The sequence below is a fragment of the Bombina bombina genome, chromosome 5 (assembly GCF_027579735.1).
Source record: "Bombina bombina isolate aBomBom1 chromosome 5, aBomBom1.pri, whole genome shotgun sequence".
Taxonomy (NCBI): domain Eukaryota; kingdom Metazoa; phylum Chordata; class Amphibia; order Anura; family Bombinatoridae; genus Bombina; species Bombina bombina.
The window spans coordinates 701,438,338-701,465,116 of record NC_069503.1 but is presented as its reverse complement, the minus strand read 5'-3'; the positions used below and the strand labels follow the sequence as shown (position 1 = coordinate 701,465,116).

General features: G+C 37.6%; 1 protein-coding gene across 5 annotated transcripts in view; it reads right to left on the bottom strand.

The window, feature by feature from the left end:
* RREB1 (ras responsive element binding protein 1) overlaps positions 1-25,163 on the bottom strand; it is a 96,367-nt gene extending 71,204 nt beyond the window's left edge. For 4 of the 5 annotated variants that reach the window (XM_053714705.1, XM_053714710.1, XM_053714709.1 and 1 more), the window contains exons 1-2: positions 24,816-25,163; positions 12,470-12,540 (exon numbers count right to left, since the gene is read on the bottom strand). In XM_053714705.1, coding sequence (XP_053570680.1) covers positions 12,470-12,481 — 12 coding nt within the window. In that variant the 5' untranslated portion in view covers positions 12,482-12,540; positions 24,816-25,163. The remainder of the gene's footprint in view (positions 1-12,469; positions 12,541-24,815) is intronic. The other variant, XM_053714706.1, reaches the window with a different exon arrangement.
* Positions 25,164-26,779: the final 1,616 nt, after the last annotated feature.

Below are 26,779 nucleotides of genomic sequence, written 5' to 3'. Positions count from 1 at the left end.
GCAATACTGTAGTATGTATTATAAACCCTGTGAGCTATGGAGTCATGGTTCCTAACCTTTTTGACTATACTACACAACACATTTATACACAAAATCACTTGTCAAGCCAGCCTATACATTTGAAATTAATTTATACATTATCATTAATTTGTGTTTGAAAAAAGGTCTGGTCTTCCTTTATTGTACTCTCACTTTAGAGACAGATGCTTGGGGTTTTTCCTTTAATTTTAAATAATTAAAAAGGTAGCTCATCCTTTTGACCTTGGACTCATTTGCTTCATCTGTGTCTTTGGACATTTTCTCTCTTCCAACCATTCAGCACACTGCAAGCTCTGATAATACTGGTTAATGTTTACTGAAACCTGTGTATGAACTGTACTAAAGCTGATAGCAGAACTTTGCCTTTTTAGCTCTGAAAGCATCCATGTCCTCCAATTAAAAAACAAATTGCTTTATAAAGCTACAACAGCACTACATAATAAAAAGATACTGCGCTCTATTTTAAAGATAATCATTTAAGCACTGCTGCAAATTAGCAGTGGCAAAAGTCGTGGTCAAAGGACATACAGTACTTTAGTGTGTTACTTGTCACAAGCCTGTGAATATTTACTGCACTGTAATATATAGTTCCAACATGGTGTTCCATAAAGTGTTCAGAAACAGCAACTGTCAAGACAGTGAAGATTGTTTGCTCTTTTTAGCCTGTAACAGTAAGCACCAGTCATTTAGCTTTAACATTACCCCCCCACCCCACCCAAAAAAAACATAATTTATGCTTACCTGATAAATTCCTTTCTTCTGTTGTGTGATCAGTCCACGGGTCATCATTACTTCTGGGATATAACTCCTCCCCAACAGGAAATGCAAGAGGATTCACCCAGCAGAGCTGCATATAGCTCCTCCCCTCTACGTCAGTCCCAGTCATTCGACCAAGAATCAACGAGAAAGGAGTAACCAAGGGTGAAGTGGTGACTGGAGTATAATTTAAAAGATATTTACCTGCCTTAAAACAGGGCGGGCCGTGGACTGATCACACAACAGAAGAAAGGAATTTATCAGGTAAGCATAAATTATGTTTTCTTCTGTTATGTGTGATCAGTCCACGGGTCATCATTACTTCTGGGATACCAATACCAAAGCAAAAGTACACGGATGACGGGAGGGATAGGCAGGCTCATTATATAGAAGGAACCACTGCCTGAAGAACCTTTCTCCCAAAAATAGCCTCCGAAGAAGCAAAAGTGTCAAATTTGTAAAATTTGGAAAAAGTATGAAGCGAAGACCAAGTTGCAGCCTTGCAAATCTGTTCAACAGAGGCCTCATTCTTAAAGGCCCAAGTGGAAGCCACAGCTCTAGTGGAGTGAGCTGTAATTCTTTCAGGAGGCTGCTGACCAGCAGTCTCATAGGCTAAACGTATTATGCTACGAAGCCAAAAAGAGAGAGAGGTAGCAGAAGCTTTTTGATCTCTCCTCTGTCCAGAATAAACGACAAACAGGGAAGAAGTTTGGCGAAAATCTTTAGTTGCCTGCAAGTAGAACTTGAGGGCACGAACTACATCCAGATTGTGTAGAAGACGTTCCTTCTTTGAAGAAGGATTTGGACACAAGGATGGAACAACAATCTCTTGATTGATATTCCTGTTAGTGACCACCTTAGGTAAGAACCCAGGTTTAGTACGCAGAACTACCTTGTCTGAGTGAAAAATCAGATAAGGAGAATCACAATGTAAGGCTGATAACTCAGAGACTCTTCGAGCCGAGGAAATAGCCATTAAAAACAGAACTTTCCAAGATAACAATTTTATATCAATGGAATGAAGGGGTTCAAATGGAACACCCTGTAAAACGTTAAGAACTAAGTTTAAACTCCATGGCGGAGCAACAGCTTTAAACACAGGTTTGATCCTAGCTAAAGCCTGACAAAAAGCCTGGACGTCTGGATTTTCTGACAGACGCCTGTGTAATAAGATGGACAGAGCTGAAATCTGTCCCTTTAATGAACTAGCTGATAAACCCTTTTCTAACCCTTCTTGTAGAAAGGACAATATCCTAGAGATCCTAACCTTACTCCATGAGTAATGTTTGGATTCGCACCAGTATAGGTATTTACGCCATATTTTATGGTAAATCTTTCTGGTAACAGGCTTCCTAGCCTGTATCAGGGTATCAATAACCGACTCAGAAAAACCACGTTTTGATAAAATCAAACGTTCAATTTCCAAGCAGTCAGCTTCAGAGAAGTTAGATTTTGATGTTTGAATGGACCCTGTATCAGAAGGTCCTGTCTTAGAGGTAGAGACCAAGGCGGACAGGATGACATGTCCACTAGATCTGCATACCAAGTCCTGCGTGGCCATGCAGGCGCTATTAGAATCACTGATGCTCTCTCCTGCTTGATTTTGGCAATCAATCGAGGAAGCAGCGGAAAGGGTGGAAACACATAAGCCATCCCGAAGTTCCAAGGTGCTGTCAAAGCATCTATCAGAACCGCTCCCGGATCCCTGGATCTGGACCCGTAGCGAGGAAGTTTGGCGTTCTGGCGAGACGCCATGAGATCTATCTCTGGTTTGCCCCAACGTCGAAGTATTTGGGCAAAGACCTCCGGATGAAGTTCCCACTCCCCCGGATGAAAAGTCTGGCGACTCAAGAAATCCGCCTCCCAGTTCTCCACTCCCGGGATGTGGATTGCTGACAGGTGGCAAGAGTGAGACTCTGCCCAGCGAATTATCTTTGATACTTCCACCATTGCTAGGGAGCTTCTTGTCCCTCCCTGATGGTTGATGTAAGCTACAGTCGTGATGTTGTCCGACTGAAACCTGATGAACCCCCGAGTTGTTAATTGGGGCCAAGCTAGAAGGGCATTGAGAACTGCTCTCAATTCCAGAATGTTTATTGGAAGGAGACTCTCCTCCTGATTCCATAGTCCCTGAGCCTTCAGAGAATTCCAGACAGCGCCCCAACCTAGTAGGCTGGCGTCTGTTGTTACAATTGTCCAGTCTGGCCTGCTGAATGGCATCCCCCTGGACAGGTGTGGCCGATGAAGCCACCATAGAAGAGAATTTCTGGTCTCTTGATTCAGATTCAGAGTAGGGGACAAATCTGAGTAATCCCCATTCCACTGACTTAGCATGCATAATTGCAGAGGTCTGAGGTGTAGGCGTGCAAAAGGTACTATGTCCATTGCCGCTACCATTAAGCCGATCACCTCCATGCATTGAGCTACTGACGGGTGTTGAATGGAATGAAGGACACGGCATGCATTTTGAAGCTTTGTTAACCTGTCCTCTGTCAGGTAAATCTTCATTTCTACAGAATCTATAAGAGTCCCCAAGAATGGAACTCTTGTGAGAGGAAAAAGAGAACTCTTCTTTTCGTTCACTTTCCATCCATGCGACCTTAGAAATGCCAGAACTAACTCTGTATGAGACTTGGCAGTTTGAAAGCTTGAAGCTTGTATTAGAATGTCGTCTAGGTATGGAGCTACCGAAATCCCTCGCGGTCTTAGTACCGCCAGAAGGGCACCCAGAACCTTTGTGAAGATTCTTGGAGCCGTAGCCAATCCGAATGGAAGAGCTACAAACTGGTAGTGCCTGTCTAAGAAGGCAAACCTTAGATACCGGTGATGATCTTTGTGGATCGGTATGTGAAGGTAAGCATCCTTTAAATCCACTGTGGTCATGTACTGACCCTCTTGGATCATGGGTAAGATTGTCCGAATAGTTTCCATTTTGAACGATGGAACTCTTAGGAATTTGTTTAGAATCTTTAAATCTAAGATTGGCCTGAAAGTTCCCTCTTTTTTGGGAACCACAAACAGGTTTGAGTAGAACCCTTGTCCTTGTTCCGACCGCGGAACCGGATGGATCACTCCCATTATTAACAGATCTTGTACGCAGCGTAGAAACGCTTCTTTCTTTATCTGGTTTGTTGACAACCTTGACAGATGAAATCTCCCTCTTGGGGGAGATAATTTGAAGTCTAGAAGGTATCCCTGAGATATGATCTCTAGTGCCCAGGGATCCTGAACATCTCTTGCCCAGGCCTGGGCGAAGAGAGAGAGTCTGCCCCCCACTAGATCCGGTCCCGGATCGGGGGCTCTCGGTTCATGCTGTCTTTGGGGCAGCAGCAGGTTTCCTGGCCTGCTTGCTCTTGTTCCAGGACTGGTTAGGCTTCCAGCCTTGCCTGTAACGAGCAACAGCTCCTTCCTGTTTTGGTGCAGTGGAGGTTGATGCTGCTCCTGTTTTGAAGTTCCGAAAGGGACGAAAATTAGACTGTCTAGCCTTAGCTTTGGCTTTGTCTTGAGGTAGGGCGTGGCCCTTACCTCCTGTAATGTCAGCGATAATCTCTTTCAAACCGGGCCCAAATAAAGACTGCCCCTTGAAAGGTATATTAAGTAATTTGGACTTAGAAGTAACATCAGCTGACCAGGATTTTAGCCACAGCGCCCTACGTGCCTGTATGGCGAATCCTGAGTTCTTAGCCGTAAGTTTGGTTAAATGTACTACGGCCTCCGAAATGAAGGAATTAGCTAGTTTAAGGACTCTAAGCCTGTCCGTAATGTCGTCTAGCGTAGATGAACTAAGGTTCTCTTCAAGCGACTCAATCCAAAATGCTGCCGCAGCCGTAATCGGCGCGATACATGCAAGGGGTTGTAATATAAAACCTTGTTGAACAAACATTTTCTTAAGGTAACCCTCTAATTTTTTATCCATTGGATCTGAGAAAGCACAGCTATCCTCCACCGGGATAGTGGTACGCTTAGCTAAAGTAGAAACTGCTCCCTCCACCTTGGGGACCGTTTGCCATAAGTCCCGAGTGGTGGCGTCTATTGGAAACATCTTTCTAAATATTGGAGGGGGTGAGAACGGCACACCGGGTCTATCCCACTCCTTAGTAACAATTTCAGTTAGTCTCTTAGGTATAGGAAAAACGTCAGTACTCGCCGGTACCGCAAAGTATTTATCCAACCTACACAGTTTCTCTGGTATTGCAACGGTGTTACAATCGTTGAGAGCTGCTAAGACCTCCCCTAGTAATACACGGAGGTTCTCCAATTTAAATTTAAAATTTGAAATATCTGAGTCCAATCTGTTTGGATCAGAACCGTCACCCACAGAATGAAGCTCTCCGTCCTCATGCTCTGCGAGCTGTGACGCAGTATCAGACATGGCCCTAGCATTGTCAGCGCACTCTGTTCTCACCCCAGAGTGATCACGTTTGCCTCTTAGTTCTGGTAATTTAGACAAAACTTCAGTCATAACAGTAGCCATATCTTGTAATGTTATCTGTAATGGCCGCCCAGATGTACTAGGCGCCAAAATATCACGCACCTCCCGGGCGGGAGATGCAGGTACTGCCGCGTGAGGCGAGTTAGTCGGCATAACTCTCCCCTCGCTGTTTGGTGAAATTTGTTCACATTGTACAGATTGACTTTTATTTAAAGTAGCATCAATACAGTTAGTACATAAATTTCTATTGGGCTCCACCTTGGCATTGGAACAAATGACACAGATATCTTCCTCTGAGTCAGACATGTTTAACACACTAGCAAAAAACTTACAACTTGGTTATAATCTTTTTTAGCAAAACACGTACTGTGCCTCAAAGAGGTACTAACGATTAAATGACAGTTGAAATAATGAACTGAAAAACAGTTATAGCATCAAACTTTAAAATAACAAAACTTTTAGCAAAGGTTTGTTCCCATTAGTAAAATAACAATAATTAAATTTGACATAAAAAATACAAAGCAACGTTTTTATTCACAGTCACTATAAGAATTCTCACAGCTCTGCTGAGAGAATTTACCTCCCTTCAAAGAAGTTTGAAGACCCCTGAGATCTATCAGAGATGAACCGGATCATGCAGGAAAAATAAAAGTAACTGACTGGTATTTTTTGATGCGTAGCAAAGAGCGCCAAAAACGGCCCCTCCCTCTCCCACACAGCAGTGAAGAGAAACGAAACTGTCACAATTAAAGCAAAAAAAAAAAAAAACTGCCAAGTGGAAAATAATGCCCAAATATTTATTCACACAGTACCTCAGCAATGTAAACGATTCTACATTCCAGCAAAAACGTTTAACATGATAAATAGTTATTAAAAAGGATTAGTGACCCTTAACAGAGTAGTTCCGGTGAAATACCATCCCCAGAATACTGAAGTGTATACATACATGTCATTTTAACGGTATGGCAGGATTTTCTCATCAATTCCATTCAGAAAATAAAAACTGCTACATACCTCAATGCAGATTCATCTGCCCGCTGTCCCCTGATCTGAAGCCTTTACCTCCCTCAGATGGCCGAGAACAGCAATATGATCTTAACTACTCCGGTTAAAATCATAGTAAAAAACTCTGACAGATTCTTCCTCAAACTCTGCCAGAGAAGTAATAACACGCTCCGGTGCTATTTTAAAATAACAAACTTTTGATTGAAGTCATAAAAACTAAGTATAATCACCATAGTCCTCTCACACATCCTATCTAGTCGTTGGGTGCAAGAGAATGACTGGGACTGACGTAGAGGGGAGGAGCTATATGCAGCTCTGCTGGGTGAATCCTCTTGCATTTCCTGTTGGGGAGGAGTTATATCCCAGAAGTAATGATGACCCGTGGACTGATCACACATAACAGAAGAAAAGCATAATTATTTGTAGTAGGCATGACAGGAATTAGAATATCCCTTTAAACTAGAAAGCATTACAATATGAAAAATGGTCAGAGAAGAAATAAACAAAAGGTAAGGTTTACAAAAGACTGAGTAAAAGATGCCTATCAGTAGTGCTAACCGGAGCTTATCCTGAGGGTCCGATACAGAAATAACTCCCAAATAAAAATATATATATATTTATTTTTTTATCCTCTTTTAGATGTAACAAATAATCTTATTGTCCCTTTAACCCTTTCCTAGAATAACACCCTACTGTAAATTGTGTTACCAAAACCATTAAAGGTTTGAAGCTTAACAGCTGCAGGCAATTCCCTTTAGCCAGCTAATAAGAAACGACTTGAAACAAGAATCAAAACAGTTTTGGAGACGGAACCTTCCCCCAGCAGCAGGATGTTTCAGGTGTACAAAGGTAACTTAGTGTGTGTTTGAGAGAAACATCAGCAATAGGGCCGCTATCACCTTGGAGACTAGCTGCACCCTGTGTTTGCAGAACAAACAATGGTACCTTTTAAGCCTGTACCAGGCAGGCAGAGCTAGGGGCAGCCAAATGCTCCTCAAACGTAAAGAAGTGATAACACACTTTCAAAGCCTTTAATGGATGAGAGAAAATACCAATTTAAAAAAAAGTAGTTGTAAGTAAGAAAATATAATCATCAATATATAAAATTATTAATAAAGCAGAATCTGTATGTATAGTGGGAACAGTTTGGCTACCAGAGAAGAATGCTTTGTAGCATTGTTATGAGATGTGCTGCAGCCCTCTTAGAATACAAGGGATTTTTTAGGTTATTAATAAAGACTTATGTATGACTCAAATAAAGATGATGTGTTACTTGAACATTTTCACTGCATAAATTGTTTTTGTACTAGTTAAATCTAGCAAATGATCTGAGCAGGACCCAGGCAGCAAAAGGTTTTAAAAAAAAAATACAATGTTTAAATGTTTATTGTTTCCATTTTTCATGTTGGTACTTTTTTTTTTTACGCTGGATTGGCAATACATCCATTCCCATTAGTGGAGTTTAGCAAGAGAAAACAAAATACCTGAGGTTTTAAAGGTCCTATTTACTGTTCAAGTGGGAAAAATGTGAGGAACCCTAAAACAGCTTAAAATGAGCAACAGTTGGTGCCCAGGGCACTCATCCCCCCTCCCCCTGCCTCCCATCTTCTCCACACCCTTCCAGCAACTATCACAATTCCTCAGGCCTTGCGACTGCCAGCTGACAACAGTTTAGTCAGCAACTACACAGAGAGATACAGACCTTCACTGCCCCATCACTAGTGCTTCATATTGTGTGTGTGAGAAATATATAGTCATTTACTTGTAAAATGACACATTATTTATTTAACCTACCAACAAAAAAAAAAGTTACTGGAGAGTTTTCTAGAAAACAAAAAAGTGTTGATAAACTTTACTTTTGTTTACTTCTAGACTATTCCCTGTGTATGCATTGCAACTCCCTAGAACCGATTTTAAATAAAGTAAACCTTATGTACCAAATATTTGTTTGATTAATTACTACTTAACACTGTGAAATAGCTACACAGTAACAAAGTCCACACATATGCTATACAGAAAAAGGCAAGCAATCTCCAAAACTTAACAGAACATACACCCCATTACTTGTTAAACTATGGTATACTGCTCTAAAAAGAAGAGGTATTTAACCAAATTCCAAGAGATGCACCAGAATAATAAAAAAAAATACTAATATGCCGTTTAAATGTATCACCCTATTATTACTGCAATTATAGATACCTGCTCATTGCAGACAGGGAGGGACCAGCATGAACTACTGATTCTATGCAGGACAGGCTTGTTACATTGCCTCCAAAAGAGCAGAGATTCCCTCTTAAATGATGAGTGTTTAGCACTGTCTGTGCTGAATTTCAAAGACATTTGCATAGTAATCAATGGTACAGTGCTTTTGTTTTGGCTTATAGTGCAAGTTTAATTAAGAGGGCATATCACAGAAAAAAATGCATTGGTTTGCATAAGGAAAACATCAATTACACGCCTGAAATGTTACGTGGCTGGGGTTGCTAGACTTAAAGGACACCTAAGTAAAGTAGAATTTCATGATTAACACGTGCATAATAAAAAGACAATGCAATAACACTCTGGATTTCAAATAAGTAAAAGCTTTTTTTCCTGACAATTTTGTTTCACCATTTGCCAGCCCTTTTAACATGTGTCAGCCAATCACAGACTGGTATACATATACCTTATAAATTTGTGCACATGCTCAGTAGGAGCTGGTGCCTCAAAAAAGTGTGTATATAAAAAGAATGTGCAAAATTTGATAATAGGATTGAATTGGAAAGTCTATTAAAAATGTATGCTCTATCTGAATCATGAAGGTTCAATTTTGACTTTAGCTTTACATTAAAGGGACATGAAACCCAAATTTTTTATTTCATGATTCAGATAGAAAAACAAATTTCCAATGTACTTCTATTATTTAATTTGCTTCCTTCTCTTGTTATCATTTGCTGAAAATGTTTATCTAGGCAAGCTCAGGAGTAGCAGAGAACCTAGGTTCTAGATGTTGATTGGTGGCTGCATATATATATATATATATATATATATATATATATATATATATATATATATATATATATATATATATATATATATATAAAAAATGTATTTATTTTTTTTACTGTGATTGGCTCTTGGCTCACCCATGTCTTCAGTTAGAAACCATTAGTGCATTGCTGCTCCTTCAACAAGTGATACCAAGAAAATTAAACAAATTAGATAATAGGAGTAAATTTGAAAAGTTGTTTAAAATTGTATTCTCTATCTGAATCATGAAAGAAAATGTTTGGGTTTCATGTCCCTTTAAAGTAATTGTAAACTTGATCATTACGGAACATATCAGTCTAACTATGAAATAAATCCAACCCCAATTTTATTCATGATTGCCTGGTAATCTTCCTGGCGCAGATTTACACAGTTTTTGTTATTATTCAGTTGTTTCTTTATCCGGCCAACTGATTTTCTGGCCTTTAGGCAGCAGTCAAGGATCTGTAGGAAAAAAGAAGCGCATGCGCAATTCATCCAAGGGGCCTGTTGTATAAGGAGTTTAAAAAGCTAATGACAATTTTAAAAATACATCTACATGTTATTCTCAAACAAATCTTTTCTTTGAATGCATCATTTGATCTAGCATTTATTTAGTGTTTAATATTCCTTTAAAGATGTCTTTAGCTAGTTCCCAGTAGAGCATTGCTGCAGCTTCCATAAAGGATACCAAGAGAATGAAACAAAATAGATAATACTAGAAGTAAATTTTAAAGTTGTTTATAATTGTATGCTTTATTTGAACTATGAAAAAAAGCGCTTCATTTAAGTTTAAAAGGGATATGAAACCCAATTTTTTTTTTAATAAAGGATTCAGAAAGAGCATTACATTTTAAACAACTTTCTAATTTACTTTTATTAGCCATTTTGTTTCAGTAAAAATGAGGCATTGCATTTTTAATTCTCTTACTATATTTTGTTGAAAAGCAGCTATATGACAGCAGTTTTTGCAAGAATGTTATCCATTTGCAAGAGCACTAAGCGGCACTATTTCCTGCCATTTAGTGCTCCAGAATACCTAGGTATTTCCTCAACACAGAATATTATGTGATCTCAGCAAATTTGACGTAAATTGGAAACCTTTTTAAAATGGTATGCTCTGCCTGAATCACAAAATACATTTTTGGGGTTTCATATGCCTTTAAGGTGGCACCAGACTATCCACAGGACACCCTGTGGTTAAAGCCAGTTAACATGAGCATCCTTCAAATATAGCATTGAGGATCTTCTCTCCCACCCACAGCCAAACAGCAGTTTACTGTTAGTTAACCCCTTCAGTGCAGTGTATCCTGTGCGGAGTGTGCTGCCTATAGACTGTTAAAAGGGAGTTAGGCTTACACATCAGCCAAGTTCCTCATCTTATTCTCCCCCTCTTTGAGCTATGTGATGACTTCTACTGAAGCAACTTCCTCCATCTTATGAGAGCAGCCTGTACAGATCGGCCTTCACGTTTCACTTCCTCAGGCACTGCAGCCTGTCTGGGTGCTCTCTGTGCCTGTAACCCCGTTCACAAGCTAATACTAGTCTCTCTTAGGCAGCAGCACTGCTAATATGGTAGGGAAATGAACTGGTTTACACACTATAACATTTTGTATTATGTAGATAAAGATATAGAATGAAAGGCAAGTCTTTTTTTTATGGAAATCTACCCTTTTCGGCATTAGTATCCCTATTACAACATTTTCTTGTAAAGAGTGATATCAATTCATTAAGGATGGAGAGGTATTTCCAAACAAACTTATACACATTGTTTATTTTCTATAGAATAGATTAATCAAAGTACAAGAGATCTATAAGTATATGAGCTCTATAGTACGCATGGTTATTGGAAATCTGACTCACCAGTGAGTCCTCTGCATTTAGCAATAAGAATATCAGTTTAAAGTAAGGATTTTATATTGTACTTCTTGAAATATACTCACTGTATCTTGTGACAAGAATTGAGTGACAATTCATGCTCTCACTGATACCAAGTTACATAAAATGGATAGATCTTTGCATCCAATTTTATTGCAACTAATGAATAGTGTTTGGGACATATTTTATTTTTCAGATAGCATGAACTGCTGTCGATATTAGTCCAATCAGCCAATGTAAAATCAATATGCATATCATACTAGTTAAAATTTAAGTTTAAAAAGATTTTTACCTAACCTTTTTCATGCAAAAAAATATTTATTTTAAAATAAAATGTAAAGTAAAAGTATCAATATTAAATCACAAATTCCCTTGCCTAATCCGTGGCATAGTTTTATGACAGTTTAATTTTTGCATAATATACACTTTTAGCAATACATACATCAGACTTTTTTATTGTGCATTAAAACCATTAACTCAACCTTTTAGCTGCAAAAAATATTTTTTTCAGATCTTACAGAAGTACCAGTACTTCCTAAAGCATTGCACTAGGAAACTAATACAACAATATCATACCCCTTGCTGTGGAAACAAAGCTCCACAAGGGGCTGTGTTTTAGGTGAAAACAAGAGATCTGCTTACAATAAATAACAAAATGGTAAAGGGTACACAGCAGTCTGAAATCATTGAACAAAACTGCTTAATCTGATCTAGTGATGTCGATGCAACATAACAGACTTCTATAAGAGGCTAGCATTTATATGCTGAAGATATGCAATATCACATAGCAGCAAGGCCAATGGAAAAACTAAATTATACTTTAAAAAGCACTGCATTATATGAATTATCAAATGAACGTAAAGATATATATATATATATATATATATATATGTGCGCGCGTGCACGCTTTATACACACATACATACCACATTCCTTGGCTGCTAGAATTGTGCATCTTTTTTTATTATCATCATCATCATCATTATAACACATGTAGTTATAAAAAAAAATACCCTTCTCTGGCTACTAAAAACAGTACACAACCACAAGATAACAAGTGGGATGAGCTTGGTGCTCAGTGTACCTATAGAATGTTGCAGACTTTGGGGGACAGAATTATTTGAAAGTTTGGGCTATTTAGCTAGATTAGCAGACTCTTCAAAACAGTTGATCCAATAATTTCCCTACAATAAAGATGATAATCAATGCAGTCTTTTGTCTGCATCTCTTTGAAATGGTGATTACTCTCAGGAGCATTATCTTATCACACGTCTTTCACGTCTGGGCGAATAAGACTAACAGTAAGGAGAAGGGGGAAGGAGATGTAGTGAAAGATGTAAAATACATCCATACCTGCTTTTCCATCGGTGATCGCAGCTCCACTGTTCCCGTCACCAGTGTGGGGGGGGGGTCACTTTAGGTTTCTGCAATTTATTTGTATCATTAGACGTCTTAAATAATTACATAATAACATCAGTATGAACATTATTTAAATTCAGTCCTCCTAACAAATGAGTCACTACCTACAGTAAATGTTTAATTTAAAAACACTGAGAAAAAAAAAATGACTGATTGTTTGCTTAACCTTATAAAATACTGAAACTAGTGAAAAGCAGCACAGTGGCAATGACAGCCACTACTTGTGATCATCAATTACACAAACTGTGCACATCATGGTCCAGGATGGACAAAAACTCCCTTAGAAACTATGTAGAATGATGGGCAGAAAAGGGGTTAGATTCATCCATTGTGATTGGAAAAAAAACAAAAAAAAAACACAACATATAGGAACGGACAGGGACAATACAAGCAACTGTGAAGAATTTCATAGTGTTTACATATACAAAGTTTTAGCTCACACTCAGACTGTTTGTGAGACACTGACAAGCCTGAAAATATTTTTAAGAAAATGACTTTACTTCTAATTAGCCTTTAATAAGCTGCTACACACAAAGTTGTCCATATACAGAGAATCGTTGTGCTAGAAGTGAAGTGCATATTTATACGCACACAACTTGGATCTCATCTAAGAACATTCTCCCTCCTGGGATCATATGATAAACCAACACCCAGCAGATTCTTTGCTTCCTTACTGGTACAAACAAACCCTGGGAGTGTTACACAGATTGGAAGGCTGGACACCTGGTATACTTTCAGGATCCGTGCATGAGAGAGTGCGTGCTGGCGATGAATCAGTTCCGAAACCTGGCACTGATGTATAAGTTACCTTTCCAGCATCTTGTTACCATCTTCAGAAGGATTTATCCACTTGCTCCTGGAGGGGCCTGCAGCACACTGCAAGTCTTTTGAAAATTGCAGTGAAAGCTCACAAAGTAATACTCCCACACCTCTTACTGGCAACACCTTAACCCTCTCATAGCCAGGGGGGCTTTGGAAAAAGCATCTCCAAATAGAAATGCAGGAAATTCATGCACTGAAAAGACAAAGTGCAGAGACATCCTGATGTTGAAGGTGCTCAAATAATGAATTAAAGCTACAACATACATATCTAACGATGTGGCTGCCACCATTGCATTGCCATGGAGATCTGCATTATAAAAGCATCTCTTACGCAGGAGGCTTAAAGACAAATCATCACTTGCACAGAGTGTGTTCCGAGGCTGACCTCCAGCTAAAGCCCATTCTATGTTGCTAAAAATGGTACACACTTGACAGGCCACCCCCAGCAATGACTGAGGAGGAATGGATAGCAAAGCAATTCTCCCATCACACACACTTGTACCCAATTTGCATCCTGTAATGTATTGACTGCTCATTATATATCATTAATTGCATAACATCCATCCATGCCAGCACTGCAAGCCAACCCCCTAACCCACTGCAAACCATGCCTTTTAAATAGTAAATATATGGGAGAACAGGACATTGGTTATACTGCAGTGGTAGAATCAAGATCAAGTATTTGAAGAGGGAAATGATTGCCCAAACAGGAAGAGAGAGACAGGCGGTCCAGATCACTGCTTCCAACACCCTTTCAATTAGAGAACCAATAATCACCAAAGATAAACTCATAGTAAAAAAGTTCAAAACACATTCTGCTCTGCAATATTATCAAAGGCATTTTTAATTATTCCCAGGGAGTCTTGGGCTAGTTTATATTATTTGTTCTGCCACTTCTGCAGGCGTACTGATCAATGCATCAACTACCTATTCTGGAAAACAATATTTTTTTACAAACTGCCATCCAACATCTGTTATTCAATGTATAAGTTTGCTTTTGGAAATATTCTCCTCTTAAAAACTCCCCAGTCACTATTTTTTTTCCTTACTTTTGAGGTGCCTAAAAGCTCCTAAATGTCTAAATCATGATCTTGTTTTGCTTTATGTGGTAAGCTACTGATTTTCAGCACTAGAGAGATATAAGAGAAAAAAAAGGAAAAGAAAACATTAGCCTGGTGTGGGGCAGGGGGGGAGGGGTTATAGATAAATAATAAAGATAGCAATTTAAGACTCTGTACAAGGCAGTAAATACAATTATTATTATAATATTATATATATATATATATATAATTATTTTCATTATTAATTTACTGTCTCTATCATTTTTAAAACTGGCTGTCATAATGACTTCCTCCATTCTCTCCTGCAAAATTACAATACTCTGGTTTTTAAACTGCCTTAAAAAAAAAAAATACTAAAGTAATCTGCTGTTGTAATACGTCTGCACCATGAACATGTAAGAAGACCGGCTTTTTAACCTGCACTGTTTATAGTTACAGTGTATTTTATTTGCCACAACATTTTAACATTGAGGAAGTTATGCTTTAGGAATAGCTGTGCTAACAGCCAATTATACCTCTCTGCAGCAGAAAACTCCTTATTATAAGAGGACAGAAAATTATAACAAATCAGCATCAATGAGAGACTAAAATCAGTTTATTACATTTAGTATGTTGTCTAAAGCACACAAGTTTGTGAAAAATTGAAAATACTGAGCAGCGCAATACAAAGGTCACAGACCCAGTAAAAAAGAGGGTGTCCAATCTAATGCCCAGGATAGCCATCATAGGTCTCGTCTACCTTTGCAACATGCTACTCTTCTCTGCAACAATCCCATTCGTTACCTCCTGTGTAACCCATGCACATCTTTTTGTGGTCTGCATATAAAGGTCTTGTTTTTATTTCTAACAGAATTACACACTCTAGGATAGCAATATTTTATTATCCTCCCCTGTACAGAATGGTCTCACATCCCTGCAGTAAAAACATAATGATAAAGACAAAAATACAATAGAAGTACAATGGCAGAGGAGTCAAGGACCTTACAATCTACAATACCAGCACACACAAACACAACATAACATTGGACAACCAAATTTGGACCACGATGGAGAAAAACTTAGTCAGGCGTTTACTGATAACCCATAAAACACATTATGTCTAAGCTAAGAACTGGAAGTTCCTTCTTTTGCTTTCTACTTTGGAATAAAATACTTATTGTCTGGGCCAGCCTCAGCAGTAGGAGAGGTCTTGCCTGGTTACGTTTCAGGCAGACATCAGCGGGGGTTTCTTAAACTACAAGGTTCCATTATTAGTGAAATAGTGGTTCTCTCGCTAAGCCTGGAGCCAGCAACATTTTGCCTAGCTAAGCAATTACAATCTGCACAGTCATTTTTAAGTACTCAGTATAAACTAGATTGTGACATTCTGCAATCCCCTCTGATGAGCTGAGGCTTAAGATAGGGAGAAAATACTATACCTCAATGTGTGAATACCCTGCAGGAAAACTCATGGAGCTTCATATCAGATGCTGGTACTGATACCCAGCCCAGCAGACATTCAATTATTTGGTCCTTCTAAAACAGTCTTAGGAACCTTCTTAAGGAAAATAGAGTGAAAACACAGAGAATCAGCACTAAATTACATTAAACTCTGCTCAATGACATCTGCCCTTAGCAGTTGACTAGTGGTGTCACAAAAACTGGCATTTAAGGATGCTGGACATCTGAATCATGTGACACGTGCTACTGTGTGTTTAAACCTTCTGTGGGAGATAAACATACTGTAGAGCAGGGTTAATAGTAGTAAAATTACATGCTCTAATGGATTGGAGCAGGCCATTTTAATTTACTAGTATGGCCCTTTAAAAGAGCCAAGTAGATTCTAAATTTATGATTATTTATATATATATATATATATATATATATATATATATATTTTTTTTTTTTTGTGCACGCTTTTTAATAAATAAGCCTTAACTATTAAATAAAACATTTATATATGTATCTATCTTGTGATGGATTCTGGTAAAAAAATAAATACTGCAACATTAAGCATGTCAGCGCCTGCCATTTTTTTCTTTTTTTAAATCGCTCCTAAGCGTTTTTATTGAAATTATTACAAAGTTCTGTGTGTATATATATATATATATATATATATATATATATATATATATATATATATATATATATATATATATATATATATATATATATATATATACACACACACATATATATATATATATATATATATATATACACATACACACACACAATAAGCAGAGCAGGTAAATTCATACTATTCTATGTGTAAGCTGCTCACTTTGCTATGAAAACTGTCGGTCCAGATGATGCAGGTTTTTGTTGTGCCTAAACCTAGCTAGACAAGAAGGACAAGTGCTGAAGGAAAAAAAAAAAAAAAAAAAAAAAGAGCTATTTTGTCTTAGGTTTTCAAAACATGAAAGGCAGAGAAAAAAAAGACAGTGACCTCTGTTAAAAATAAAAACAGGCTATCCTGTATATTAAACATTTACATAATTTGGTATATATCAACTAATAAATATCCCCAAAATAATCTGTCATTTACGTTTATCAATATAACTAACCACATACAAGTTTAGACCAGAGTTTCCATCTTATTCAAAGGACTCTCAAAATCATTTAATTTAATAGCCATCAAGTCTACATTCAATAGCCCTCTGTATACATAGGAGAAGAATAACACTAGACTAACGTATTATGATTTAATGCAATCAATTAACCAACCCCCAGAGTGACTTTATAAGAAAATCCAAACAATGCCCGTGGGGGATTTTCAATAGAGATTCTCCACATCCCCCAAGCACTAAGTACCATGGAAGTCTGGTGACTCCAGGTGAATTGATGTCAAGCTATTCAGATGCCTGGTTCCTGGATCTGCATAGAGGCTCTTGCAGCTTTACTTTTCTGAATCACACTGAGCAAACAGTCCCCACCCGTCACCTATTGCTTTTGTCAGAGCCAAATATTCACTGAGATCTACTTTTGTTTAATGGCAGTATGGCTACCCTGATTGCTCAGGCACCAATGAAAACATACACTGGAATGTCTAAGCTTGCCAAGAAAAGCACAAACATATGTATACATACAGCTGTCGTTTTGGTATATACCGGAGTATTTGTGAGGAGATTTAGAAACTTGTTCATCCTTATCCTAGGGGGTCACAATGTGGCCCGGGCATTAATATTATCTGACCCTCCACTTCTGCAAACTTAATACTGCAGGTGACTAAACTGGGAAGAACTTGTCAGTACTCTGATCTTATAATGGCTATAAATATCTACAAACAGCAAATGTGTACACATATTGCTCACCGCAATAATAGTCCATGGAAATGCAGGAACGAGAACTCATCTATACCCAGATATGGGAACCTAATCAACCCATGACGTTTTGATTCTATAATGTTGCTGATCACCCATCTTGATGGCAGGTGTGGTCACATTGTAGTGATGTTAACCCCTGGGATGCCAAAGAGAACAGAAAAGCATTGTAGCTCTCTCTGGCATGCAAGGTGTTATTACAAGGCAATAATGATGCAGCCACATTCTGATCATAGCAACTGACATTTTGAGGGGGTATTATTGCCATCCTGGAAACTTAAAGGACCAGTCAACACATTAGATTTGCATAATCAACAAATGCAAGATAACAAGACAGTACAAAAGCACTTAGTCTGAACTTCAAATGAGTAGTATTTTTTTAATAAAAAAATTCAAAGTTATGTACATTTCCACTCCCCTTGTACCATGTGATAGCAATCAGCCAATCACAAATGGATATACGAATAGTCTGTGAATTCTTGCACATGCTCAGTAGGATCTGGTGACTCAAAAAAATGTAAATATAAGAGACTGTGTACATTTTTTTTAATGGAAGTAAATTGGAAAGTTGTTTAAAATTACATGCTGTATCTGAATCATGAAAATTTAATTTAACCCGAGTGTCCCTTTAAGGTAATTAATTTCCTTCATCACTGATCTAAACTATTTTATTCTATGCATATACATGTTGTGGCATTATTACATCACAGCAAACACTGGTGATAATTACCATTATACAGTCAGATATTAGAAAGCACCAGACAAATCCCACAGCCCTGCAGAATTGTGTACTGTTAATCTCCAATTACATCACATCTGCTCTTCCCCATTCCTTATCCCTCTATATCAGATTATTAATGTAGATGAAGCCATAACCAATTAACCTGAATGCTGCAAGACCAGCATGTTTATCTTTCAGTCCTCAGGAACAGGTGCAGTAACCAATGCTACACTTCTAAACACCATGGTAATGAAGTCCCTAAAAGTTTGCATCTATCATTAACACAGGCCTTTGCTTATACACTCATTGCCATATGCAAACTACAAGAACACTAATTCTGTTCGCTGCTAGAATTGTGTTAACTGCATCACCACAGGGAGCAGGTATCATTTCAAAGTAGATGAGACATTGTATACACAGAGCCCAAAAGCACACCGATTGTGTATTATTCATTTAAACACTACACAGTTTACAAAGTGCGATCTCAAAACCAACAGCTGCACAAACTGTTAGCAGGTATTAGACAGCTTGACCCACACAGATTTCTGCATATTAAATTTACAGGCAGGCACAACGCTCATTTACCAAAGAGGGAAAATAAAACAAGCTGTTTTTTTTTTAGGAGTTAGTATAGCACTTTGTTTACAAATATATTAAACCTTAAAATATTTATATGTTGGTAAGAAAAAGATCATTTTATCCTACAATATGCATAATTTAACCACTAAGCTGCTATTAAAGCTTGCAAAGCATTTCACATCAATTTGATGGAGGGGGGGGGGGGGCTGTAGGAGTTAACATTTTATAATAGGTAAGCCATGCAAGTTTCCCAACTGTGAAAACCTATAAAAAAACATATTTTACAGAGTCCCATAAACGACATTAAAACTTTCACCTTCATTTGACCTTTAGGTCCTGCAGATCAAGGCAGCCTCTGAACTAGATTTTGCCATAGCCGTGTGGGATATATGTTGTATTCTGATCATTCATGTACAAGTTGTTTTCTGTGTTTGCAACTTTAATAGCCAACGAGGGAACTCTGGGGCAGCCTAAACTAAGCATTTCTAATTCCACACCTCCATCTTCTTATGTGTAACATACATCCTTTACCTGATTGCAGATAACATACTCAGAGAAGTGTCCCACCCTTTTCTGCTTAACATGTCAGAACAATGATTCACTTTACCTTTTTTGTCTCTCTAAACTACTGGGGCAATAAACCTAATGGGCAAAGTCTTTCCTTTCAGCACTATGCAAGCATTGCAAGAGCTGATGGTGCAGCAGGTTAACCCCTTTGTTGCCAAATGGGATGCTATGAAATAAAGTGGTAATGCAGAGGCACACTATTAAAGAGGAACTACAACTACTCCAGATTGCATTACTATAAAGGCCTCTTTAACAGTACCTAATATTAACATGACATTTAATTATCAGGACCAGAAACATTTCTTTTCATTTAGAGGCACTTCCTTTCATCTTGGTTAAACATGTTCAGTTACAGACTCTCATTCTAAATTATTTCATGCATTTCCTCCTATTTGAATAAAAGTTTTGGAAAGAACTGAGGAAATGAAAGCATCATTAGAAGTGGGTATCTTTTAAAATAAGGATTATTACAGTTAAATATATAACAAAAAAATAAATAAAATGCATGAGGAAGAAGAAAAAAAAAATAGCATCACCACATGACATTAAATAAAATTATTTTTTTTTTTTTTGTTATTTCCAAATATCCCTAAGTAGACTGCTGTTGTGCTATCTGACAAATGTAAGATGCCAAGTCTACAGTTACCAGCACCAAGGACATTTAGAAGAGGACACAAAACAATCATTTGCTTAAACATTAAACACTAAAATGAAGACATATTTATGAAAAACACATGTTCTCTCCAGTTAGATATAGGGGTTTCAAGCAGGTGCTTATGCCTGGATATAAAGAGCAAAATCCCCCCTCCTGTCTAGACACACATGCTATCATGTGATCAAATACGTTTAGATAGTGACAACTTATTCTCTTGTTGTTAAATTAACCTGTAAACACGTAACACAAGGGAACCTGGGATCTCTCAGATAGGGGATCACAAAAGAAAATGCAGCTCATGTAAGTTACTGAGAAAATGGAAGCATCCTCTACACGCCCAACTATGCCTACAACACATGTAAAACAAACATAAAAAAAACTCCCAGCCGTGTAACCCATTCAGAGATAAGAAGAGATTGCAAATTATGCTAGAAATGCAACAATTGAACAAGGATTTTCACAGAAATATGTATAAACCTATGACTATTTTCTGCTATACAATTGTCCTTATGAGTAGGGATGAAGCTAAATGTCCTCATTGCCAGAGGTCTGCAGCATAGCAACTCACAGCCCTGAAGTGAAAGGTTAAACACTAGAAGACAGATCGCATATAGTCATCCCCTAAAAAGGCTACAATGTTTGAATGACAAGACAATATGTTGCAGGCTGCACCATCACCCAATAGGCACTAACCAACCACAAAAACATAATTAACAGCTCCTGAGGTCAGCAGGCAGAAAATGGCTGCCCACATTGGTGCACTTATGAGTTGCCATAACAAAGAAGACCTAATCATACTGTCAGAATTAACTTTTATTCTTTGCATAGATTTCACAGTTGTCAAATTGGAGGTCCCCATTACAAATTATTTTTCACTAACTGGACAAAATTATACAAATTCTATTCAAAATATCTCAAATGACTTGCTCAATTTGAACTTTGTAAACAATAGAATATAAATGCTACATATACAAAGACAGAGAAATATATAAGATGAATTCACATCACTCTCTGGGTTTCATATTAAGAAAGGTAGAAGAGCAGTGAGATCAAATTAAGGGGTCAATCACAATCCTTTAAAATTCTTATAAAATGATGTGCTGGCAAATATTTTTATAGACTTCCATGGTAAATTGTGTAGAAAAATTATTAGATCAACCCTTAATTAAAAGGGACAAGAAATGCAATTTTTTTCCCTTTCATGATTCAGATAAAGAATACAATTTTAAACAACTTTTAAATTTACTTCTGTTATCTAATTTGCTTTATTCTCTTGGCATTCTTTGTTGAAGCAGCAATGCACTACTGGAAACTACCTGTAAGCCAATAACATGAGGCATATATGTGCAGCCACCAATCAGCAGCTCCTAAGGCTACCTAGATATTATTTTCAAAGGATACCAAGAGAACAAAACAAACTAGATAATAGAAGTAAATTGGAAAGTTACTTAAAATGACATGTACTATCTAAATCATGATAGAAAAAAAAATTGGGTGCACGTCTTTTTAAGTTAGAAGAGCACTGACATACAAGGAAGGGTGCAGATAAAAAGAACTGGAGGGCCACATTGTGGTCCTTGGGTCTCAGACAGGACAACACACATAATCTGACACAATTAAGGTAACCATCAACTAGGCTGTAATCAGGTAGGTGAACTCAGCAACAGTAATGAGCTAAACTAAAGTTTACTCTCCGTGGGCCTAACATGCTGTTTAGAATTTAGCAAGTGTCTCAACAACCTCACTAATGACAGGCTGTCTATTCACATCTATTCCCATATAACCGACTGACTAGCGACATTTGTATCCATCAGTAAAATGTAACAATATACTTTGTATTATCTACCACATACACATAATATATATATATATATATATATATATATTCCCCCCCCCCCCATTAACTTTGTGTAAACTTTGGTGACAGAGATTTAATAGAAGATAAACTTCTAAAGGTCACGGTGCTGCTATTTTGGATGACTATTCACTAACATTGGGAGTTTTATCTATAGAAAAAAAAACTTTTTCCACACCATAGCCTAGTTTCCATTGAGATGGTAAAGTTTGGAAACTGGTACAGCGTAGGAACATAAAAATTCTCCATAGACTTTAAATAGAGAAAATGTTTTTATTACCAGTTTCCAAAATGTACCACATCAATAGAAACTAGGCCTACATTGTTGAAGGATCTTTCTGTATTCCATATAACACAAAAAAAAAAAATTTGTGTCTGAAGAAAAAGCTCTCATCTTTGTGAATATAGCCCCAAAAGATGAACAACTACAAAAAGTAATAGAGCAACCATTATAAACAGTCACATTAATTAAAAGGGACATGAAACACACATTTTTTATTTCATGATTCGGGTTGAGCATACAATTGAACCACCTTTACAATTTACCTCTATTATCAATTTGCTTCATTCTCTTGGTATTCTTTATTGAAGGACAATCAATACACTCCTGGAACCCAGCTGAACACATTAGTAAGCAAATGATAAGAGGTATATATGTGCAGTCACCAATCAGCAGATAGCTACCAGCTCTTGAGCCTACCTAGGTATGCTATTCAACAAAGAATACCAAGAGAACAGAGCAAATTTGAAAACAGAAGAAAATTGGAAAGCTGTTTAAAATTATATGCTCTATCTGAATCATGAAATATTTTTTGGGTGGGGGTTCATGTCTTTAATACTGCTATAAAAGTTAGTGAGAGTGAAGATCCTTCTATATATGATATATCACACAATTCTTCGTTCTTTATATTCTTGCTGGCTATAAAATGTCAAATATATTTTTTAGCCCCATACAAGAGTTCTAAAGTGTTATACTTCATCAACTGCAGCAAGTACATAATGGAAGAGGTTACAAATTAATCATCCACTGAATGTATAACCTATGGGAAAAAAAAAAAAAAAATGTCTCTAAAGTGTTTACATTCCTTACTTTTACATCACCTAAAACTGAATAAAATGACAACCTTTGAAATAAAAAAAGGCTTCATCAATCCCTTACTACACTCCATGGATGCAAGCATGAATGTATATAGGTGTTATGGAATATAATCCTTTAGCTAACAGGGGGTTAAGCTGGGAGAGGAGATTGAGCACTCTCCATCAGATACACTTCCCTCCCCTAAGTTAGTACAGTGTAGTATGTTGGTGCTGCTGTGCTGGCTCCTAAGCCGTGTAGAATTTCGTAATGGAATGTGAACTGCTCATCCGGATCTGGGCTCGTTCTATCTCCTAGCCAGTAAGGAGCAGGGGAGGACAGATCTGCTGAGACAGGAGAAATGCTCTCTCCTCCTCCTTTTATAACCCATCAAGGATGCCTTATGGAGGCGCTCAGAGCAAAGGCAAATCCTGAACTTGATAAAGTGTTAAACACCATCTACTTAAGTCACATACACAGGAGGTGATGAACAGATGTAAGGAAGTCATATGGCTTCACATTATCTTTTAAAGTGTGAAAATAATACAAGTTTTTTGTTTGTTTTTTTTCTAAAAGAAGAAATAAAGTTTTTCTCTTCTCATAAAAAAAAAATGTTCTAGGGCAGAAAAAAAGTTTTACATTTTATAAACTATATCGACAGTCTCCTAGACACAGTAAAGAATGAGAGTTAGGCATATTAAAACTCAGTCTCCATCACCCTCCCAAGCAAGCAAGGCATCAAGGAGGAGAGACGGAGGAGTGGAAAAAAAACCCTACCCTGCTTCTTAGCAACCATTAAGGTCGCAGTCTCCTAAGAGACGAGTCTTGACTCGTTTTATCTACTAGGGGGGGGGAGAGGGGGGAGCTGGACTTTGAAAAAGCTCTGCATCAGGTAAATTATATGACTTTACCAAAGCTAAAGTAAAAGCAGAACACAAAAAAAACTTTGAAATACAGTTATTGTGCCAAGTAAAATGAGATGCTACAGAGAAGGAAGTGAAGAACGAAGAAAATAATTGCAGTAAAGAAAAAAAAATAAATTGGAGTTTTATTCTCCTAAGTAAAAAAATAAATACCAAAACTGTTTAATTAAAAGTTTTTGACCTCCTACCACTCTGCACATCCCCCATCTCTGCTTTGATGCCAGGCTCCTTCCTGTACTGATGATGACGATAGAAGCTGAGTCCTGCTACGTGTGATTCCTCCTCTGATCCACATACACAGCACAAGGCAAAAGATGCTAAGCTTGTGAATAACACAAGATACACTCATTATATGCAATGGTGGGTGAAAAAAAATGTAGTTTTTCTCACTCTCTCCTTTAATGTGACAACACAAGTGTAGGGAAGCATGTCAAGGCCATTAAGGACGATCCCTCAGCTCTCTCTATTTCGCACTCAGCAAGTGGTATCAGACGAAAGATGCACGATGGATACCACAAACTCACAAGAGGATAGGGTGGGGAGATCTGCTATCAGACAGCAAAACTTTATGAACTAAACGCAAGTATTAACCCCTTCCCTGCCACAAACTACACAATCGCTTTTTGACGTTAATGGGTTAAACAATATATCAAGTAAAAGAGAAAGAAAAAGAAAAAAAAAAAACTATTTAAAAGTTCGTAAAGCTTTCTATCGTCTTACCGTAAATGGGATGTCTTCATCTCAACTCCCAGATGACTGCAACAAGTGGTAAAATGAAAAAGAAAACTATATACAGAAAACTGTATATATATAAAAAAGTGAAAAAAAGCAAGGTTAAGCAGGAACAAAGTTTGCTAGCTAACGTGGTAGTGAGAACGTTTGTTAGTCCTTTCCGCGTGAGGCCACAGTACTAACAGCAGCACCATCCGGGATACGATGGTTCTCGCTAGTTAAAAATAAACTTTGCTCTAGGAGGAGATGATCTGGCTGGATTCCTGAGCTCAGACGGTTTAATATGGATGAGCATCAGGTCCTGCAGGCAAAATGCTGCTCTTGGTGCTGCTGCTGTTGCTGCTCAAAGCTGGTTGGTAGATAGACTTTAACAAGGAAGGGGAAGGAGAGTCAAGAGGGCGGGGAAGAGAGCTCAGAGAGGAGGATAGGGGGGAGGGGAGGCAAAAAAGCAACATCATCTTCTCCAACATTGGGTTGCAACTTTAAAATAAAAAAAAAAGTTGTTTTGTTTTTCTTTTTTAAACTTCGTCATTCTTTAGCATCTGCATGTTTGCAAAAGAAAGTAGTTTGCTAATTAGTGATGTATTTTAACAATTAAAAAAAAAAAGATGTGTGTATAGGTATTTCTGTATACGTATAGGTGTAACTCTTGTTCCAAGGTGTTACCTGATAATATTTAAAATAGAGACTTCTCCAAAGAAGCTAATTAATTTATGCATTTAAGTAACCGTTTAACCCAGTACGCAAGCCTGAAACACATCTCTCCTGTGAGTTCTGGAGTCATCTTATTATAATTACTGTGCAAAAGGTCACCACTTCAAAGGTCAAAATGGATTTGGATTTAAAATAAATAAATAAAATACTTTCAAGTTTTATAGTGCAGTTAGTGGTCCCTGAATGATGTTGAGGTGACTTAGGATCGCACATCATCAAGCTCCCGCACCTCCATCAGCTGGCAGCTTTTTGAGGTGCAGGTGAAGTGGTTTAAAGGGGCGGAGATATTAAACAAAAGTGAGAGAGGGAGAACTAGCTTGCAATATTGTGTAAACTAAGGAATTCTGTGTAGATGGTGCAAAGTTCACTGGGCTCACATTATCTTTGCTTCTGTCACACTTGCTACTCCAGAGCAGAAAGTTGACTGAAAGTCTACTCACCTCTTGGCGTATAGAGGAGCTGCAGGAGGAAATTAAAGAGGCTGGTAGATCAGGTTAGGGACTTTTTTTTTTCATCTATGCTCACAACTCTTTCTGATTCTTTTTTCTCTCTCTCTCTCTGATAAAGAAATCATCACGTGTTTTGTCTCCTGGGGACGTGTTACTCTGCCTGCTGTGACTGCTTCAACCCTAACAGTTTGTTGAAACAAAGTAGCATCTCCCCTTCCGCATTGTGAAGGGAACAACTTACACCCAACTCATTTATTTATGTCAGATGTACTTTTACTTAACTCATACCCCAATAAATAGGTATAAAGAAACTTTTTTATTTTTTACAAGTGAGCAAGTAGATATTTACACCTAACCAGGACTATTTTAGTAAATAATATAATATTTAGCTATTTTGAAATTTCCTCACACATCTTAAGAATGAGACTCAAAGAGAGTATGTTAAACATTTCAAAGTAATATCTTGCAGCAGTCTTAGAAATTAATGAGTTAAACTCAGAATTCAGCAAGGTTTCTTATACTGAAAAGAACAGAGGTCAATATTGTGGATTTTACTGAAAGCTTGGCCAAGGTGGTAGAGGGATTATTATAACACCAAAAAAAGCACTTTATTGTGAAACTTAAAACTAATATCACAGATACTTCTGGCATTTCCCTAACTTAGTCACTGAATGTATGAATCCATAGCACATGGCTAGTATAAGATACAGCTGCTACAAGCACACAAAGGGCAGCAATTATATTTTGCAGAATTTCAGAGCATACCATCCTACACTATGTTAGTGTCTC